General features: G+C 45.3%; 1 protein-coding gene across 6 annotated transcripts in view; it reads right to left on the bottom strand.

Moving 5' to 3' along the window:
• The window catches only part of Myo5c (myosin VC), a 91959-nt gene that overhangs the window by 61477 nt on the left and 13161 nt on the right, over positions 1 to 17321 (bottom strand). For 5 of the 6 annotated variants that reach the window (XM_040274737.2, XM_078049599.1, XM_040274736.2 and 2 more), the window contains exons 4-10: positions 16666 to 16810; positions 15031 to 15187; positions 12668 to 12811; positions 11488 to 11569; positions 10267 to 10374; positions 4020 to 4126; positions 573 to 838 (exon numbers count right to left, since the gene is read on the bottom strand). In XM_040274737.2, the coding sequence (XP_040130671.1) occupies positions 573 to 838; positions 4020 to 4126; positions 10267 to 10374; positions 11488 to 11569; positions 12668 to 12811; positions 15031 to 15187; positions 16666 to 16810 (1009 nt within the window). The remainder of the gene's footprint in view (positions 1 to 572; positions 839 to 4019; positions 4127 to 10266; positions 10375 to 11487; positions 11570 to 12667; positions 12812 to 15030; positions 15188 to 16665; positions 16811 to 17321) is intronic. The other variant, XM_078049600.1, reaches the window with a different exon arrangement.

The raw sequence follows: 17321 nt of genomic DNA, 5'->3' as shown, positions 1-17321 counted from the left end.
AGATCCCGGGGAGAAGGGGTGGAGCTTATCATCCCACCCTGGGAAAGGCTTTATTTAGGCGGGTGCAAGTGAGAAATTGAATCAGCCTCAGGCCCTGCAGCATGGCCAGGAGCTGGTCAGCTGTGACTGTCACTTCTATGAACCAGAAAAGTGCTGCAGGGCTGTATGCCTCAGGGGCCTCTGGGAGAAACAGAAGTGGGCTTCACAGCACTGAGCTCTCCTGCCAGTGGGGCAGCTGTGAACAAGGTATGGACTCTTTCCAAGCCTTGACTGCTGCAACTCTAAAAACGAGGACAGTCGTCATGTTGTTTAAGGACTCAAAAAGGAAGTGCATGGAAACCTCTGGGTGCTGGCATGTGATGAGCGCTTGATTTTGGCCTGATTAGTTTCACATTTGTTTATGCACTCTGAATAAAAGATACCAAGGCCCAGGAGAGTGCACTTAGTCTATACATGGAAAACAGAGAACCCCATCCTCGTAACCATGAAAAACACACAAAAATTCAAAACAGACCCAAGTGATCATTGACATCTAAGTGAGAAAAAAACAGGCTCACTGAAGAGAATCTTACCCATAAATGTCCAAAACACCAATAAAAGTGTGCTGCTTGCCTGAAAACTGCAATGCTTGGTTAATTCTCTCCACAATGAAGTCAAACAGGTGAGCATAGATCTTTTTGGCCAGCGCATCCCTGGCGTTGATGGCCTGGGGCCTGGTCATGGGTTTCACCACTGTCTCAGAGGTTGTGACAATTTTACGGTTGCATAGCCACTGAGCGACTTTGCTATTCTCCAGACCCAGGAGCTCGCAGAACACCTTCAGGTGACTGTCATCCTCCTTTAAAAGCAAGCACAAACCTTGTCAGGACTGCTCAGACATCTAATGTAGCACCACCCCACCAGTCCTGGTCCTTGTCCCTTGCCTGCACTGGGGCCTGTGTGAGAGTGGAAGAGGAGCTGGCAGGAGGGAGACCAGGCCTAAGATAGTGGAGCAAATCAAGAGGGACTCTAGTGACACGAATCCCACACCTGTCCCTGAGCAGGCACCATGGCTGTGATGGTGGGCCCACCAGGGCTGTGTCCCACCTGTACATCTTCATTCTGGTCAAAGAGCATCAATAATGATAGCGGTCATGGAAGCCACTGCCCCTGCTCCTGTGCACGTGGACACAACCCACAGCCCTCTCTCTTCCCTTGGCACCACACCAGGTCATCTGTCAGGATGTGCACCCACTAGCCCATCTAGTGTAGTCAGGAGTCTACCTAGGTGGGCTGGCCCAGGAGGTGCCCGGATGTTGTGGCAGACAGAGATGGTGGGGTTTCCTTGACTGGGCTGGTTCTTCAGCCAACATGAGGGCTGCAGTGGGGGACTTATCCTGAATGCACCAAGCAACTCTTACTCCTCCTCCAGGTCTGGGCAGCAAAGCTCCTGTTCATCTTCAGCCAGCGTGAACTGTGAGCTCTGTCCACTTAGCCTGGGGATGTGACGCCATGCAACTGAGCACCATGGATGGTCTCAAGCAGGGGACCTTCCATCTCAGCCCAGCAGCGTATCCGTGTGATTGCTTCTTAGAAGCATCAGGAGGAAGCAATCTAAAAAGACTTGCCACCTCCTCGCTGTCCACCCACCTGCCTTCTGACCAACACCACCATAACTGGTGTGCCTGACCTCCTTGCTGGAGAGGGGACTGGCAGAGTCATTGGTTTCCTTCCTTCTAAGAAGGATCAAAACCTTTTAAGTAAAAAAATTCAGCTATAAGTGAGGCTAGGAAGGAAATGCAAAGATGCAGCAGTTTAAAAAAAATTTTTTAAAGGCTTCAAGTGAATTTAATTTGGCCATCCTTCTAAGTGCCTGATGTGAGTGAGTTATATGTGTGTACCAAAGCCAGAACAATGATTATGAAACTGACATCTTTCTTTCTTTCTTTCTCCTTCCTTCCTTCCTTCCTTTCTTCCTTCCTTCCTTCCTTCCTTCCTTCCTTCCTTTCTTTCTTTCTTTCTCCTAATGGTATTGGTTTTTTAACTCAGGGCTCTACCATCAAGCTACATCTCAGCCCTTTTAATTTTTATTTTAAGAGAAGGTCTCAATAAGTTGCCCAGGCTGGTCTTGACCTTGGGATCCTCCTGCCTCAGCCTCCTGAGTGGCTGGGATTATGGCTAGGGCTGGTAATTTTCTACAAAATTCTTAGAATACTTAACGAAGAATTTCTCGTCTACTGATTTTAATTTCTCCTCCAAAATGCCACCTTTATGATAAAATTCATGAAATAGAGATCAATGTGACAATATTTGTTGGGTGGAAATCACACTTTTAGTCTATGAGAGCTCAGCTTCTCTGGGATAAACGAGCAAGGAAATAAGGGGAGCTGTCATTTAAAGCACATTATATTCTCACCCTGGGTCCAGGTCACCTCTCCCAACTTAATAGCCATTTGAGAATCAACTAAGAGGTGAGGTCTGGATGCTGCAGGGATGGAAGGGGAAGAGTTGGAGCAGAAGGAGAATTAGTTCCTGGCCACAGGCCACAGGACAAAGCACCCAGCCAGAGTGCACCCTCTGCTCTGCCTGGCTCCTTCCTCCCTAAACTGCAGGTGCCAGAGAGTTTAGAAATCACAGGTTGCACAAAATTATTGACTGTTCCCATCAGTTATTTTGGGGACATGAATAAAGACATGGTTATGGGCTATTTGGGTACCCTCTAAAATTCACACATTCAAGCTATCCTCCAGTGAAATATTTGGAGCCGGGGCCATTGGGAGGTAATTAGAGTTAGCTGCGGTCATGTGGTTGGGGCCCACATGATGGGTTTTAGGAGGAGACAGTAGAGAGCCTGCTGTTTCCACCAAGTGAGGATGCAAGATGAAGGCAGCCATCTGCAAGCCAGGCAGAGCGCGCTCACCAGAACCCAGCTCTGCTGGTGCCCTCATCTCAGACTTCCAGCCTCCAGAACTGAGAGAGAGAAAACTTCAGTGGTTAAAGACACCCAGTGTATGATTATGGCAGCCAGAGTGGACGAAGACAGATGTAGTAATACAAAAATTTATAAAGGTGTGCTGATTTTGTGCTTCATGGAAATGTATTTTTACTACCTGTTGTTCATTTTGTTCTCTTCTTCATGTGGACATTGATGAGACTAACCAAACACACCCCCTACCCAGGATCTCTGCTCATAATATTTGTTGCAGAACAGACTTCTGCTAAGCGTCATCTTAGTGTCCATTCAAGAGAGTAAACTATTGCAGAATCTAGGTGGGAATATATTCTCAGAGAGGGAGCTGGCACTCTGATGTGGATTGGAGCCGGTGTTAGGATGTAGTGTTTTGGCCCAAACTGAAGACCCTACATGATCTGCAACACATACTCCCCGTTTCTGGTCTCATCCATCATCCTGACTCACACTCGCCATTCTCTAGTTTTGCTGACTTGACTTCTGATTCTCAGATACCATCTCTTTTCTGAGGGTCTGTGCATTAGCTGCTTCCTCTACTTCCAAAGTTCTCCTTCTAGATATAGATGTGATTTGCATCATCATCTCCCTTGGGTCTCTGCCCGCAGCCACCTTATCAGAAAGGCTCTTCCTGACCACCCTATACAATAGGCACGGCTCCCGTGCAACCCAACCCTGCTTTATTTTCCTTCATGACAGACATCATCAGCCCTGGATTTGCAATGGTTTGTTGTGCCTCCTTCCCTCCCTCCCCAGATCACAAGATCCACAACAGGATTTTTATGTTGCAATGCTGTTCTCCAGAGCCCCTGGAACAGAGTGGATGCTTCATAAATATCTGTTGAATTGAAGAAAAAACAAAACAAAACAGAAAAACAACCAACCCCCATCTCAAGGGGAGGAGGCTCTCTTCTTTGAAGACAACCCCAGGAAACCCTGGCTTCCTCCTTCCTGCTAAACCAGTCTGCCCAGCTGGTCCAACTGAGCCTGGTGCTAATGCAAAGGCAGCTCAACTGTGAGCCCTGCTTCCCACAAACCTCCCACCCATAAAGGACAAACAAACAAGACTCACACTAATGAAGGATCTCTCGTTGCCCACTGCTGCGATCTGCACGTTGCCCAGGTGCAGGATGGCTGCCAGGATCTTAAAAACATCCATCTGAAAATCCTCCTTGAAACCTGAAAACAAATATTTCCCCAAATTAGGGATGCTGCATCTCTTTTCTTCTTAGTAAGAGAAGCACCTGGATCCTTTCAAGACCCTCTGGTACCATCAGTGCTAAAAGCTGGGACAGGGAGCATGAAGCGGGCCCAGGGACAAGCCGGCTCACTGTTCTCTCCAGTCAACCCTCCTGTACACACAAGGCGAACACTGCTTCCCCTCTGCCATGGCGGCCGGGGAGCAGCGCAAAAACAAATGTCAGAGTAGCCGTTGTATGCGGGGTTCCTAGGAGAATCAGCTCTTATGTATTGTGTGCTTTCTTTATTTAGAAGGTTTTTCTTTTCTCTTTCTGCTCATGAGTCCCTGGAATTCTCTTTGAAGTGGGATGCCAGTGGGATCCCATCTGCCCCTCTGGATTCTCTGCTCTCAGGAAACCGACCTCTGTAGACCAGCACAATGGGCTCTCATGCCCTCTGGCCCCTGGCTGGGCTGGATTAGTGGGGAGCCCTAGCAGATCAACGAGAAGGAGGAAGGGAAGTTCTAAGCATGTCTTCCCCTGTCCCTGGGGGAAGTTGCCTCTGACCGGCTGTGTGGCCAGAGGTCCCCACTCCTGACCTGATATTGACTTGACCTAAATCTCCTTGTAGGCTCTCAGAACACTTCTGGGCCTGAAAAGGAGGGAGCAGAGAACAGCTTGGCTGTTGTCCCAGGGTCTCCACTGCCCCTGGGTCTTGCCTAGGTCCCATCTACTTCTTTGTGTTGGTCCCTTCATAAGTAGACCAACCCTCTTCAATCCTATTTTGAGTTTACTGCATGTTTCCCCAGGGCCTTGGCTGATGTGGGTGGAATATGAGTTATGAATATATCACACATCCAGTCCTCATGAGAGGATCAGCACACCTCCTGGAACTGCAAAGAAACGACATTAGCTGCTGGCAAGACTTTGTTGTTAGCCCTGAAAATCACAATAAAGAAGCTGCCAGCCGAGAGCCAGGCTTTGCTGGGTCAAGTTCCCTCCAGTGTGTGTTAGTGGCAGTGTGCTGAGTCCAGAAGCGGGGACAGACACCTGGGCTCTCTCATAGCACTATCCAAGTTCCTGAGTCCGCACTGGAGTGGAATCTGATGCCTCCCCCGACTCCCTCTAAGCAAAATGGAGCAGTTCCCGAGCCCAGAGGAGAGCGACTACCACCTACTCTTCTCACTTGAGGAAACCTGGAATATTTTATTAGCAGGGAGGTAACATGCTTACATAATTTCAAGACCTAATGAGTCTTCTCTACTTCCAAGCCTAAATAAAGCTGAAATCCCCAAAGATTCCAAACCAAAAATATCTGGAAGACTGCAGCTCAAACCCAGACCAGGCATTTGCTGCCTTCCCATTGGAGCTAGCTAATCCCCCAGCCTCTCCTGCCACACACACACACCAAGAAGGACAGACCTATCTCCCAGGTCATCCACGCAATAAATAACAGGTAAGTAAGGGGCGAAGCAAAGCAACTAAAAATGCAGAGACTGGGAATCTTCTCCTGGCACTCCTCTCAGCTCTCTGTGATCCATAATGAAACCCTTCACTACTCCAAGCCTTCTATCAAGAAAAAGGTGGAATAACTATTCTGAAGTGATGTGTGAAGTCAAAGTCACACAAAAGTAACACCAGCCTGGATTAGACTGTGAGGAGCAGCAGCCTGGTGGTGGTTCTCCAGCCTGAGGTCCAGGCAGGGTCTGGCCATTTCCAGGCTGTTCTTTCTGTCAGAGGTCAGAGGTCATGGCAAGGATCAGTGGGTGAATCAAATGAGGAAGAAAGAGCAGAGGAAAAGTGCTTTCTACCAAAACTCTTAGCCTTCCACTTCCTCAGGGAGCTGCTTCTCAGCCAGCTAAGATACCTTGGAGCAGGACCAGAAGGAAAGCGAGTGGGACTTTCATCTAATGCTCAGGACAACTACGTGAAGTGCTAGAATTGTTCCCATTTTACAGAGGAGGAAACGAAGGCTCAGAAATGTTAGGAAACTCACCCAAGGTCACCATAGGTATTTATTATATAGGCAGCTTAGCACCAGTGCCCACTGCAGTATGTTCATCAAGCCATCCTGACTTCACCCCAGTGTGTCCTAGGACCCGGGGCCAGGCAAAGGAAAGGACTCTGAGCAGACTCCAGAGGCTCATTCGTGGGGCATGGTGTGGAGTAGATTTGAGTATTGAACCAGATGGCCTCAATACTAAGTTGCCCATTTCTCTATAACAAACACCACCAATAGACGAGTCAACCAACAATCATTAAGCACTTTTTTTTTTTTTTTTTTTTTTGAACCAGGGATTGAACTCCAGCCACATCCCCAGTCCTTTTCATTGTTAGTTCTGAGACAGGGTCTCGCTAAGTTGCTTAGGGCCTCAATAAGTTGCCAAGGCTGGCTTTGAACTTGTGCTCCTCTTGCCTTAGCCCCTTGAGCTGCTGGGATTACAGGCCTGTTCCACCATGCCCAGCAAGCAAATTTTAAACAGGATGATGTGCCCAAGTGTGTTATAAGCCTCCATATGATTCAAGATAGGAAGTCTGCCCTGGAGATGATCTCTTAGAAAGATAATACCAAGATTCAATCAAAAAGACAAGTCAATGGGACCAGAAGTATAAGCAAGGGATTTGCATTGTTAGATGTGCTGTTCTAGGTTTCCATGGTGACAGAGAAATCCCATTGCTGTGTTGTATAATAAGGTAGCTGTTAGTCACACATGGCTGTGAGCACTAGAAACATGCCTAGTACAACTGAGGAATTGAATTTTACATTTTATTTCACATTGATTAAAAGTAAATGGAACAGTCACTTGCAGCTGTGGCTTCTGGGTTGGAAAGCACAGGTTTAGAGATCATGAAATTGACATAGCACTCGGCCACTGTTTGTGGGGTCATGTGATGATGGCAATCTCAGGGTGACTATGAGGTTATCTGGCCCCATCCTACCCAGTCAGTGGACCTCTGGCGTCTGCCTGGCATGGGGTCATTGGGAGACTTCCAAGTTTAGACAAGACTCACTGGGATGAAGCAGGCTTCATAAAACCCACAGATTATGAGAAAACCCTAAAGAACTCAGTGTCCATGTCCACTCCACCATCTAGGATGAGGGTCAGCAAAGGTTTTCTTATGAGGCTCTGCAGGCCCTAAGGTCTATGTCACTGTTACTCAACCTTACCAATGTAGCACAAAAACAGCCATAGATAATACACAAACAAATGAGGATGGCTGTTTTAATAAAATTAGATTTTCAAAACTTGCCAGAGTGCTGACCCTGGGTCTAGGACATTTTTTAGTGATTGCTTTCATGGAAGTGCCCTGACCTCTCACACTGACACAGCATGGCACAGCTCCTAGACCACTTTAGACACTGGCTCTTACTCCTTGTAACATCCCTAAAGAGACCTGGCAGCAGTGATGCTGTATGATTTCTGAGGCTGGTTCACAGACAGTCCTGGATGTCCCATCTAAACCTTTTGCAAATGGCTCTGGAGGAAGCTGGTTACAAATAACAAGTCTGTCTACCCTGAGGCCAGCATGCTGTGAGGAAGTCCAGGGATAAGGCCACTGAAGTGAGAGATGCCCACCCAGACCCAGAAGTTCTAGCTGTCACAGCCCTCAAGAGAGGAAGATTCAGAGGATCCAGCTCCTGCCACCATCATGTGAGAGTCCCCAAGTAAGATATTTCCCACCTGAGTCAAGTCAACCCAGAAGCAAAAGATATACTAAGGAGCTGTCACTTGAAGCCACTAAATGTGGAAAACAGCAATAGATAATTGGAATAACTAGGTATTTTCATATCTCCACTGTACAGATGGGGAAACTGATACCCAGAAGTAATGACTGACACTTGCCAGGTCACAGGCTGATCTCATGTTTGCATGAAAAAACTGGAGAAAATGCTTGACAACAAATAAATAAATACTAAATTGAAAGGTCTAATTGCCAATGCAAGGCATTGAGAGGACACAGAAATCATCAACTATCATCTTTAAATAACTCGTCCTGGGAATAAGCAGGTTCTGCCATGGTTCTAGATTTCTTCAGCCACCCCTGCCCCTGGCTGAGGACCCCTATCTTTCCACCCATCTACCACATACAGCAGGGTGGTAGCCCTGTTACTAGGGGAATGGCAGGTTGCTGTCCTCTACCTCTCCACAAAACTCTCAGAGCTGTGTCTACAAATCTAGGCCTGTGTGCAGGGCTGGGACAAGGGCAGACCAGGTCAGGCACCAGGGTCACCCCCTGCGCTTTCTGACTCTGAGAGTGAGTGCCTCTCTGGCCTCATCCTAGTCTCAGCTCTGGTGGCATGGAAATTTGTGGAGGTAATCTAATTTGTGTGATACAATAGGAACAACTGCTGCAAACTGCTGATCTTCCATAATTATAAGCTGTGTGAGAAGAGGAGATGATTTAATGCAAGCAATGGTTTGAGATGGGACAGTAGCGGGGGGGGGGGAGAGAGAGAGAGAGAGAGAGAGAGAGAGAGAGAGAGAGAGAGAGAGAGAGAGAGAGAAAGGCAGGCAGCAGTATTGGCCAAGCACCTGCTGGGTGATGGCTGTGGCTAGGGCTCTTATGCACATTTCCTTGCCAACTGTCCTAAAAGGTCAGGGATATTGCCATTGTATAAGTCAAAAACTGAGTCTCAGAGAGAGCAACCTCCTGAGTCATGCCAACTAGGATGTCAACTGAAAGCCCACACTGTATTTCCTTTGTGTCATTGCACTGTGAGGAGGAGGATGTTATGGAGGTGGGAGTGAGTACACAGGAGTATAAAGGGGGGTGGGGCAGGGCTGGGGTTGTGGCTCAGTGGTAGAGTGCTTGCCCAGCATGTGTGAGGCTCTGGGTTCGATCCTCAGCACTACATAAAAATATATAAAAAAAATAAATAAAGATATTTTTTAAAAGTGAGGGGGGGAGCACAGTCAGGGTAGGCACAGGGACCAAGGTCGCCTTGAACTTGGCCGGAGCTGGGCTAACTGTCCCTTTCTCATAGTCATGCTCCCTCTCAATGGAGTGTGTTACACAAAAATTGAGATATGACTACAACCATTTTAAGAAACTGTTAATCAGTACCAAGAGTGTTTATCTTATTAAGAAATGTGCAAATCACCCTTCTTGCAGCAGTTTTGAGGGAGAATAATTTTGCTTAGGAAACCGTCTGGTTTTCACTCTGAATTGTCCAACTTTACTCCTCTTTCCTATTACTTTGATAGATTTTAATCTCAAATTCTTTGACTTTTACCTTCAAATATAGCTAATCAGGCCACAGCAAAGGAAACAGTGGCCTGAGATTTCATTAAGATGTAAAATGGCTTATCCTCTCACACTCATCAGAAGTTTGACAGGTGGGTTACAGGTGGATGTCTAGACAAATATAAAATGAGAATGCAAATGACTATTTTTATCCTTCTGAACATGAGCTCCGAGTTGGACAATGACTGCAGGGGAAGACTGAGACCCTCTGGCTGCCCTGTGAGACACCTTGCTCCCTCAGGATCTGCATCCAAGTGAGATATTTGCTTTTTGATATAAACATGAGATATTTTAAGACCTCAGAGAGCAAAAACCAGTTCTGCTCCACCTTAACCATGTGATTTTGGGTAAATCACTACCCACCTGTAGGCCTTAGTTTGTACTGTAAAATGGGAAAAATACCAACACCCACTTCATGGGGTGACGAAAAAGTTAGAATGAGTTAATACAGGTGATAAAGTGCTTTGGATAAGCCCCATGCATGGGAGGCTCCACAGAAGTATTTACCATCTCATTAGCCTCCTTATCAAGATCCTCTGGAGTCCAAGTGGGGTCAACAACTCTCTTCCAAACTGAACCAGAACTTTGTGTCACCACTTTTCTCCATAGCAGCTCAGAGAGCTTAGGAGCAGCCGCAGGGCGTGAAGCCCATGCCTCTAACAGCAGGTCAGCAAGCACGAGGGCAAAGTGAGGGACTTATTGGCTCTTCTAAGGGCCTTGGCCACTTAGTCTGCAGATATGTTCTGAGTGTATCATCCTGAAATTAGAGTTTACTAGGAGTCTTCGGAACACAGAGTTGCTGGGATCCCTGATTTTTCTCTTCTTTCTTTGATTTTCTTTTTCTTTTCTTTTTTGGGAAATGGCCATAGCCTGGAGTTGGATATTTTTACTTACCCAGTAGCTTGAAGGTCTTCTGAGTCTCTACCATGTCAGCTCGGTCATTCACACCCTCGATGACAGTACTGCCTCCCATTCTTGTATAATTAAATTCTTCTGCACTCCCTGAGACAAAAAAAAAAAAAAAAGTAAGATATACATAGTTACCAGACACAAGAAGGGAAACTTACACTGGATGAGCTATATTCAAACACTTCACATGCTTTCCACTTATGCCTTAGGATTCTACACTGCACATGTAGAAGCTGAGGCTCCAAAAAAGCAAATGACTCTCAAGACCCCACAGCTGACAGCAGGGCAAGAATTTAGGCCTAATTCTAAAATGTTTTTCTGTTCCTGCATTAACACTTTTACACAACTTTATTGAGGCTTATTGAATATATAATAAACTTCATACACTTAAGATGTACAATTTGATGAGTTTTGACATAAATATGCCCTTACAAAGCCACCACACATGCACATTTAATATTCAAACAACAGAGGACCCTTCTGAAAGCTCTTGTACATGTTTGCTTCTTATATTCTGTTGGTATTAAGCCTAGGTATTATCTTCATGTAAAATCTGCAGAAACTTAGATTCCAAGAGTGCCAGCAACTTCTCCAGAATGAGAATGTATGAGTTCAACTCCAACACACTCAAAAGTTACCTCTGACAATTCTCACCCATCAGAGGAGAGAGGGAGGAGAGCTGTGTCAGCCATGGTGAAGGCCATCAGTGCTGAAGGACAAATAGCTGTACATCTTAACTGTCCTTGAAGTATAGTTAACTATGACTTCAAATAACAAATGGCCTCTAGCTTATCAAATTATGATAGAGGGGCTTTGTTTAAGAAGATGGGGTGAGGTCATACATGTTAGAAAAACAACTCTCTAAGGATGCTCCAATGAAAATGAACCCTGGAGACTGCAGCAGTAAGCAAAGCCAGTTGTCGGCAGTCCTTACTGAGGTGATTCTAGCTGAATGGCCACAGTCATCCAATAAGCTGTGAGAAGAAGTCCCAGGGCTGATGTGACTCCTGTCCTGGACTCACCCTTCACCCCAACCAGAATCTATTTTCTTAGGTAGATGCATAAACTCCATCCCTGAAACCAAAGGATATTTTATGTCTTTAGACAAAAGACAAACTTTTCAAAAGTTGTGTTATACTAGTAAGAATATAAACAATTTAAACCTTTGCAAAAAAGAGATATTTCTATACACCATTCATCACGTACCCAGTTTAAGATGTTTAAATTCCGACTGTTGTGCAGACGCGCAAAGCTGATAGAAAATGTGGTAATTCCGTTCATTTTCTGACTGTAGAATAAAGAAAAAGACCTCAAAATTATACCAATTTTTTTGCAAGTAAAAGTTCCAGGTTTATAATGAGAGGAGTCTAGATGGCTAATTTGGATGGACAGTTCTGTTCATCCAAATTAGGACTAGGGATTTAGGTCAGTGGTAAAGTGCCCCTGGGTTCAATTCCCAGTACCTGACCTCCAAAAAAAAATTTTTTTAAGTCTTTGCATTAAAATTATTGGAGCAGTATTTAGTAACATCCAAGACCATGTGGACACTCATGTTCATGGCCAGCGCACAAGCAGGCCTGTCCTCTCAACTGAGTGGCCAGAGATCTTCAAAATAGTGACCACAAAGAAAATGTTATTAAATAAAAACATCCATGGAATGGCGATGATGTAATTAATACCAGATGAAACTTTTAAGAATTCCTGAAATACAGTACAAGATTTCCCATTGCTCTTCTAGGCCAAGGCTATGAGATGTTTCTATATTTTATCGATGAAAAAGCCTTTCTCCTGGCCCATTCCTTCACTAGCTCTAATCCCATTCCTTCCCAATATGAAAACCAGGCCAACTGCTTAGCCTATTTCAGTTTTTATCTTCTAGAAAGATAACTTGATTTTTTTTTCCTGGTATTGAGGATTGAACTCAGGGGCACGTGACCACTGAGCCCCAGCCCCAGCCCTATTTTGTATTTTATTTAGAGAAAGGGTCTCACTGAGTTGTTTAGTGCCTCACTATTGCTGAGGCTGGCTTTGAACTCATGATCCTCCTATCAGCCTCCTGAGCCGCTGGGATTATGGGTGTGCACCACCTGCACCTGGCAGATAACTTGATTTTTAAACTATAAGGATTTTTTTTTCAAATTAAAAAGCCACAGCCTTTTCTCTCAATCATATTACTACTCCACTGATATTGAACCCACCCATCCACCAGTTTTTGCTCTTAATACATGGAGGAAAACAAAAAAAAGAACTTGAACTGCAAATGAAAAATGAGAAAACACGACTCTTCAGATCTCAGAATAATATAGGTTGACTGTTAAGTATATACATCTATGTAATATTTTAGAAGTTGGGAAAAAGGAAATTTAACTAATACTTTTATTCTTACTTGAAAGACAACTCTGGATTTCTCCAGGAGGTAGGTTCTCATGTTGGCTCCTATAATCTGATTTCTCTCATCAAAGCTGATTTCTGTGTACTTCCCGAAACGACTGCTGTTGTCATTGCGTGTGGTCTTGGCATTTCCAACAGCCTATAAAAACAGAGGATTTTCTTGAAATAGAGTTTAAAGATCGATTCTGAAGGCTGAGGCAGGAGGATTGCAAGCTCAAAGTCAACCTCAGCAACTTAGTGAAACCCTTGACAACTTAGTGAGACCCTGTCTCAAAATGAAAAATAAAAAGGACTAGGGATTTAGCTCAGTGGTAAAGTGCCCCTGGGTTCAATTCCCAGTACCCGTTCTTTGCATTAAAATTACTGGAGCAGTATTTAGTAACATCCAAGACCATGCTCTGGGGAGCAGATCTGACTCTCAGAGAAATGTCTGGGGTCAGAGAAGGTGAAAAGCAGCTGGAGGCACACAGGGAACATGGCCCAACATGCACACCAGTCCTAGGCTCCTCTCATTCCCGCTGAGAAACATTGGGGAGGAATAGAAGAAGCATGGGTTTTGCCATTTTGTGGCCATGAGGTCCATTTCTGCTCTCTGTGTAAGGTTGTAAAAGTTATTTCAGCCAAGTGTGGAGGTGCACACCTGTAACCCCAACAGCTCAGGAGGCTGAGGATTTGTGAGTTCAAAGCCAGCCTCAGCAACTTAGCGAGGGCCTAAGCAACTCAGTGAGATCCTGTCTCAAAATAAAAAATAAAACGGGCTGGGATGTGGTTGAGTGGTTAAGTGCCCCTGGGTTCAATCCCTGATTAAAAAAAAAAAAAAAAAGTTATTTCATCTATCCAAGTCTCAGTTCCTCTATCTGTAATGTGGAAATAACATGCTTCTTTACTGTGATGGACTGAATGCTTGCGCTCCCACCTCCAATCCATGCATTAAAACCCTAACCCTATGTGTTGGTATTAGGAAGTGCTACTTTGGGGAGGTAATTGGGTCACGAAGATGGAGCCCTCACAAATGGGATTTAATATCCATATACAAGGGACCCCAGAGAACTCTTGTCCTCATTTTTAGCCTTATGAGGATACAGTGAGAAGATGGCCCATCTGCAACCCAGAAGAAAGTCCTCACCGGAATCCATCAGGCTAGCACCCTCACTTTGAGTCTCCATAACTATAAAATGCATTTCTGTTGTTTATAAGCCACCCTGTCCATGATACTTAGTTATAGTATCTTGAACTGACAGTTGGGAGGAGCAAATGAAATAATATGAAGTGCCTCAGTTCATCCATGTTCCAAATATTATACATGCTCAATTAAAAGTTCACATTCTCCATTCAACCTGTATTTTTTTTCAAAAAATTTTTAGACATTGATGAACCTTTACTTTATTAATTTATTTATATGTGGTGCTGAGAATCAAACCCAGTGCCTCACACATGCTAGGCAAGCGCTCTACCACTGAGTCACAACTCCAGCCCCTCAACCTGTATTTTAAACCTTACTCCCTTAATACTTCCTTACTCAAACTTTATCTTCAACCAAAAAAATTCTGCTCTTTCAGACCTCCCACACTGTGGGCCTGATTTGTGCTTTCTGCTTCTGTTCTTGAATTCTATTACTCCTCTGCCTGAGCACCTTATCATGTTCCATGCAGAAGGACTCTTCTTGTGCACACACACTGCTCTTCCTGCCCAGGTCATGATGATTTTGTCAGCATGTTTGCTGTGCACCTACTATGTGCTGCACACATGATAAGCATAAATGAGCCAATTAGACATGATTCCACCTTCATGGAGCTTACAGTCAAGTGGAGAGACAAACTCTAAATAAATAATCATAACTCAGCATTGCCCCTTGACAACTTTCCTGTTGCCATCTTGGATGGTAATTTGTGTTTCTATTTAGCAGCTTATGGCCTCACTGAGTTGCTGAGGCTGGCTTTGAACTTTGACCAAAGCCAGAAGAATCAGCTTGCAAAACTCTTGAATATGGCACATTCGGCTCATGAAAATTGATGCCAGCTGGCTGGAGAGCATCAGTAGCCTCTGTGCACCTGTGGTGGTTATGGAGGGCATCTTCCCTGGGACATCAGCAGCAAACAGGGGACTCCTGAAATCTAGTCATAGACTTTCTAGCCCAGCAGGTAGAGAAGAGCCTTGGAGGGAGTAAACTCTGCCCCAATCCCCTTCAGATCCCACTGGGGAAACCAGGTCCTTGTTCATTCCCACCTGACTTCTTTGGTTTTTAAAAGATGGGAACTTGCATTAGCAAGGATGACATACACACACAGGCCGACCCACATCTCCACCATGACACACTGCTGCCTGGCCCCCCACCTGCCTCCTTCCACAGGAACACACCTCGGTGATGGGATTGGATGCCAGAACCTTGTCCTCCACGTGAGCATTGCTGCTGGACTTGCTGACAGTGGCGAAGTACCTCATGGCGTAGCGAGCAGACACCGTCTTTCCAGCTCCCGACTCCCCGCTCACAATTATTGACTGATTTCTATTGTTTCTAAAGCAGATAAACGAAAGAGTTTTAAAATATTATCATTATTTTTTCTTTTCTCAGTGCTGGGAATCGAACCCAGGGCCTTGTGCATGAGAGGCAAGCGCACTACCACTGAGCTACATTCTTTAAAACATTAATCTCTTGCCATTAAAAAAAAGGAATTCTGCCTGGACAAAATCCAGCGTAGGCCACATAGTGGGACTTTAAAAAAAAATAATCAGGAATAAAAGGGACAATATATATTAAGAAAAATACAGACAAACCTGAAGGCAAACTTCGTTTTATCACTATAAACATTTCAGTGAATTTCTTTCTAGTCTTTTCCCCCCATGTGATCATGCAGAACACATGATCCTGCTAACGTTCCCAGTTGAGGGTCCCCAAGCCCAATCCCAGGTTCATTGGTCCACTAAGAGGACTCATCATTCCAGCATGATAGCCATGCCTGTGGCTCAGATTAATTATAGCAGAGAATTCAGAGAAAAGTCAGCAAAGAAGCACATGGCAAATCAAAGGAAACCAGGTGCAAACTTCTAAGGGCTCCCCCCCCCCAGTCCAATGACTTGCAACAGGCCTCCAGCAATGAATCTAAAGGCACAGGTAAAACTTCCTCGTTGGGGACCCTTCCCACCCTTGGCCTAACCCATACCCAAATCCCAGACTCCCAGAAGGAAAGCACCTATTCAGCAACAACCACACTGTTCACACAATGTACCCCATTTTCGGTACAATGAATGAGCCACTTCAGTAGTTAGGAAGTGGTGGGAAGTGTCCTGAAGTCTGAGGCTAGCCACAGGCCCGCCTTGCCAGCAGACCTGGAAGCACAGCAGCCTGGCCTGTCAGCCCCTTTGTGCACGTCCCACTGAAATGCAAAACCACCTCAGATATTATTTTTGAGAACAATTATTCTGAATATGCTCAGGAACACGTGTACCCTATAAACCAACGTGCTGTTACATAATTTCTCTATTTGAAAAAATAATGCATTGAACTTTTCATAGCACAAGAAGGTGGTGATCGAGTGATTCTGTTCTATGTATCGAGTACTGCTTATGAGCCAGGTGCTTGCCGAACACTTCACACACATTCTCAATTAAACTTTACAAAAATCCTAGGACATATGTAAATCTATTTTTCAGATGAGTAAAATCTGTGCTTGTCTTTCATTAAACACTGCCTCCTTGAATGGGCTTAAAAAAAAAAAAAACTTAAGCATTTTACCATGTAAAATCAAGCCGACTGCAAGAGAAACGTGCTATTCCCAGATGGGCAGGACTGACTTTTAACTCTCCAGAAGGGACAAAACCCAGGAAACTCAGTCCAGACAGGTCAGTTATGCTGTACCAGTCACGGGCTACTGAGTACAGGTCATCTACTCAACAAACCATCCTCTGGCCTGACAGTCTCCTTCCATGAGCCCAGCCAGCAAGTGCAGGGAGGGTTGGGCGAGCTTGAGGAAGGCCAGCCTGGCAGGAAGCTACCTGGCCATCTGCTTGTAGGCCTCTTCTGCCACGGCAAATATGTGTGGGTCCATGTCGCCCATGTTCTGCCCGCTGTAGGCATGGATGATGGCATCCCCATATATGGGCAGCTGCTTGTAGGGATTCATGGCCACCAAAATGATTCCTGTGGAAAGACATGAGATGCAGTTATAGCAGTCTTACAGTCACCCACGGCAGTGATTTAAAAGGGTTCCACAAAATTCACCTGTTGGAAACTCGATTCCCACATTCATATGTTAGTGGTATTTGGAGATGAGCCTTTGGGATTGGGATTAGATGAGGTCATGAGGGTGGGGACCCCATGATGGCATCAGTGGCTTTATAAGAAAAGGAAAGGACCTGAGCTAGCATACTTGCTCTCTCACCAAGTGATGCCCCATACCACGTGATGGGGGCCCTCGCAGATGCCGTGCCTTGCTCTTAGACTTCCTGACCTCTAACCATGAGCCAGATAAACGTCTATTCTTTTTTAAAATTTGTTTTGGTGCTGGGTACTGAACCCAGAAGTACAAACCACTGAGCCACATCCCCAGCCCTTTTTTATATTTTATTTATAGACAGTCTTGCTGAATTGCATAGGGCCTTGCTAAGTTGCTGAGGCTGGCTTTTCGATCCTCCTGCCTCAGCCTCCTGAG

Source organism: Ictidomys tridecemlineatus, chromosome 5 (assembly GCF_052094955.1).
Source record: "Ictidomys tridecemlineatus isolate mIctTri1 chromosome 5, mIctTri1.hap1, whole genome shotgun sequence".
NCBI classification, from domain to species: Eukaryota; Metazoa; Chordata; class Mammalia; order Rodentia; family Sciuridae; genus Ictidomys; species Ictidomys tridecemlineatus.
Note: the sequence above shows the minus strand (reverse complement) of the source record. Positions and strands in the feature narration are given on the sequence as shown.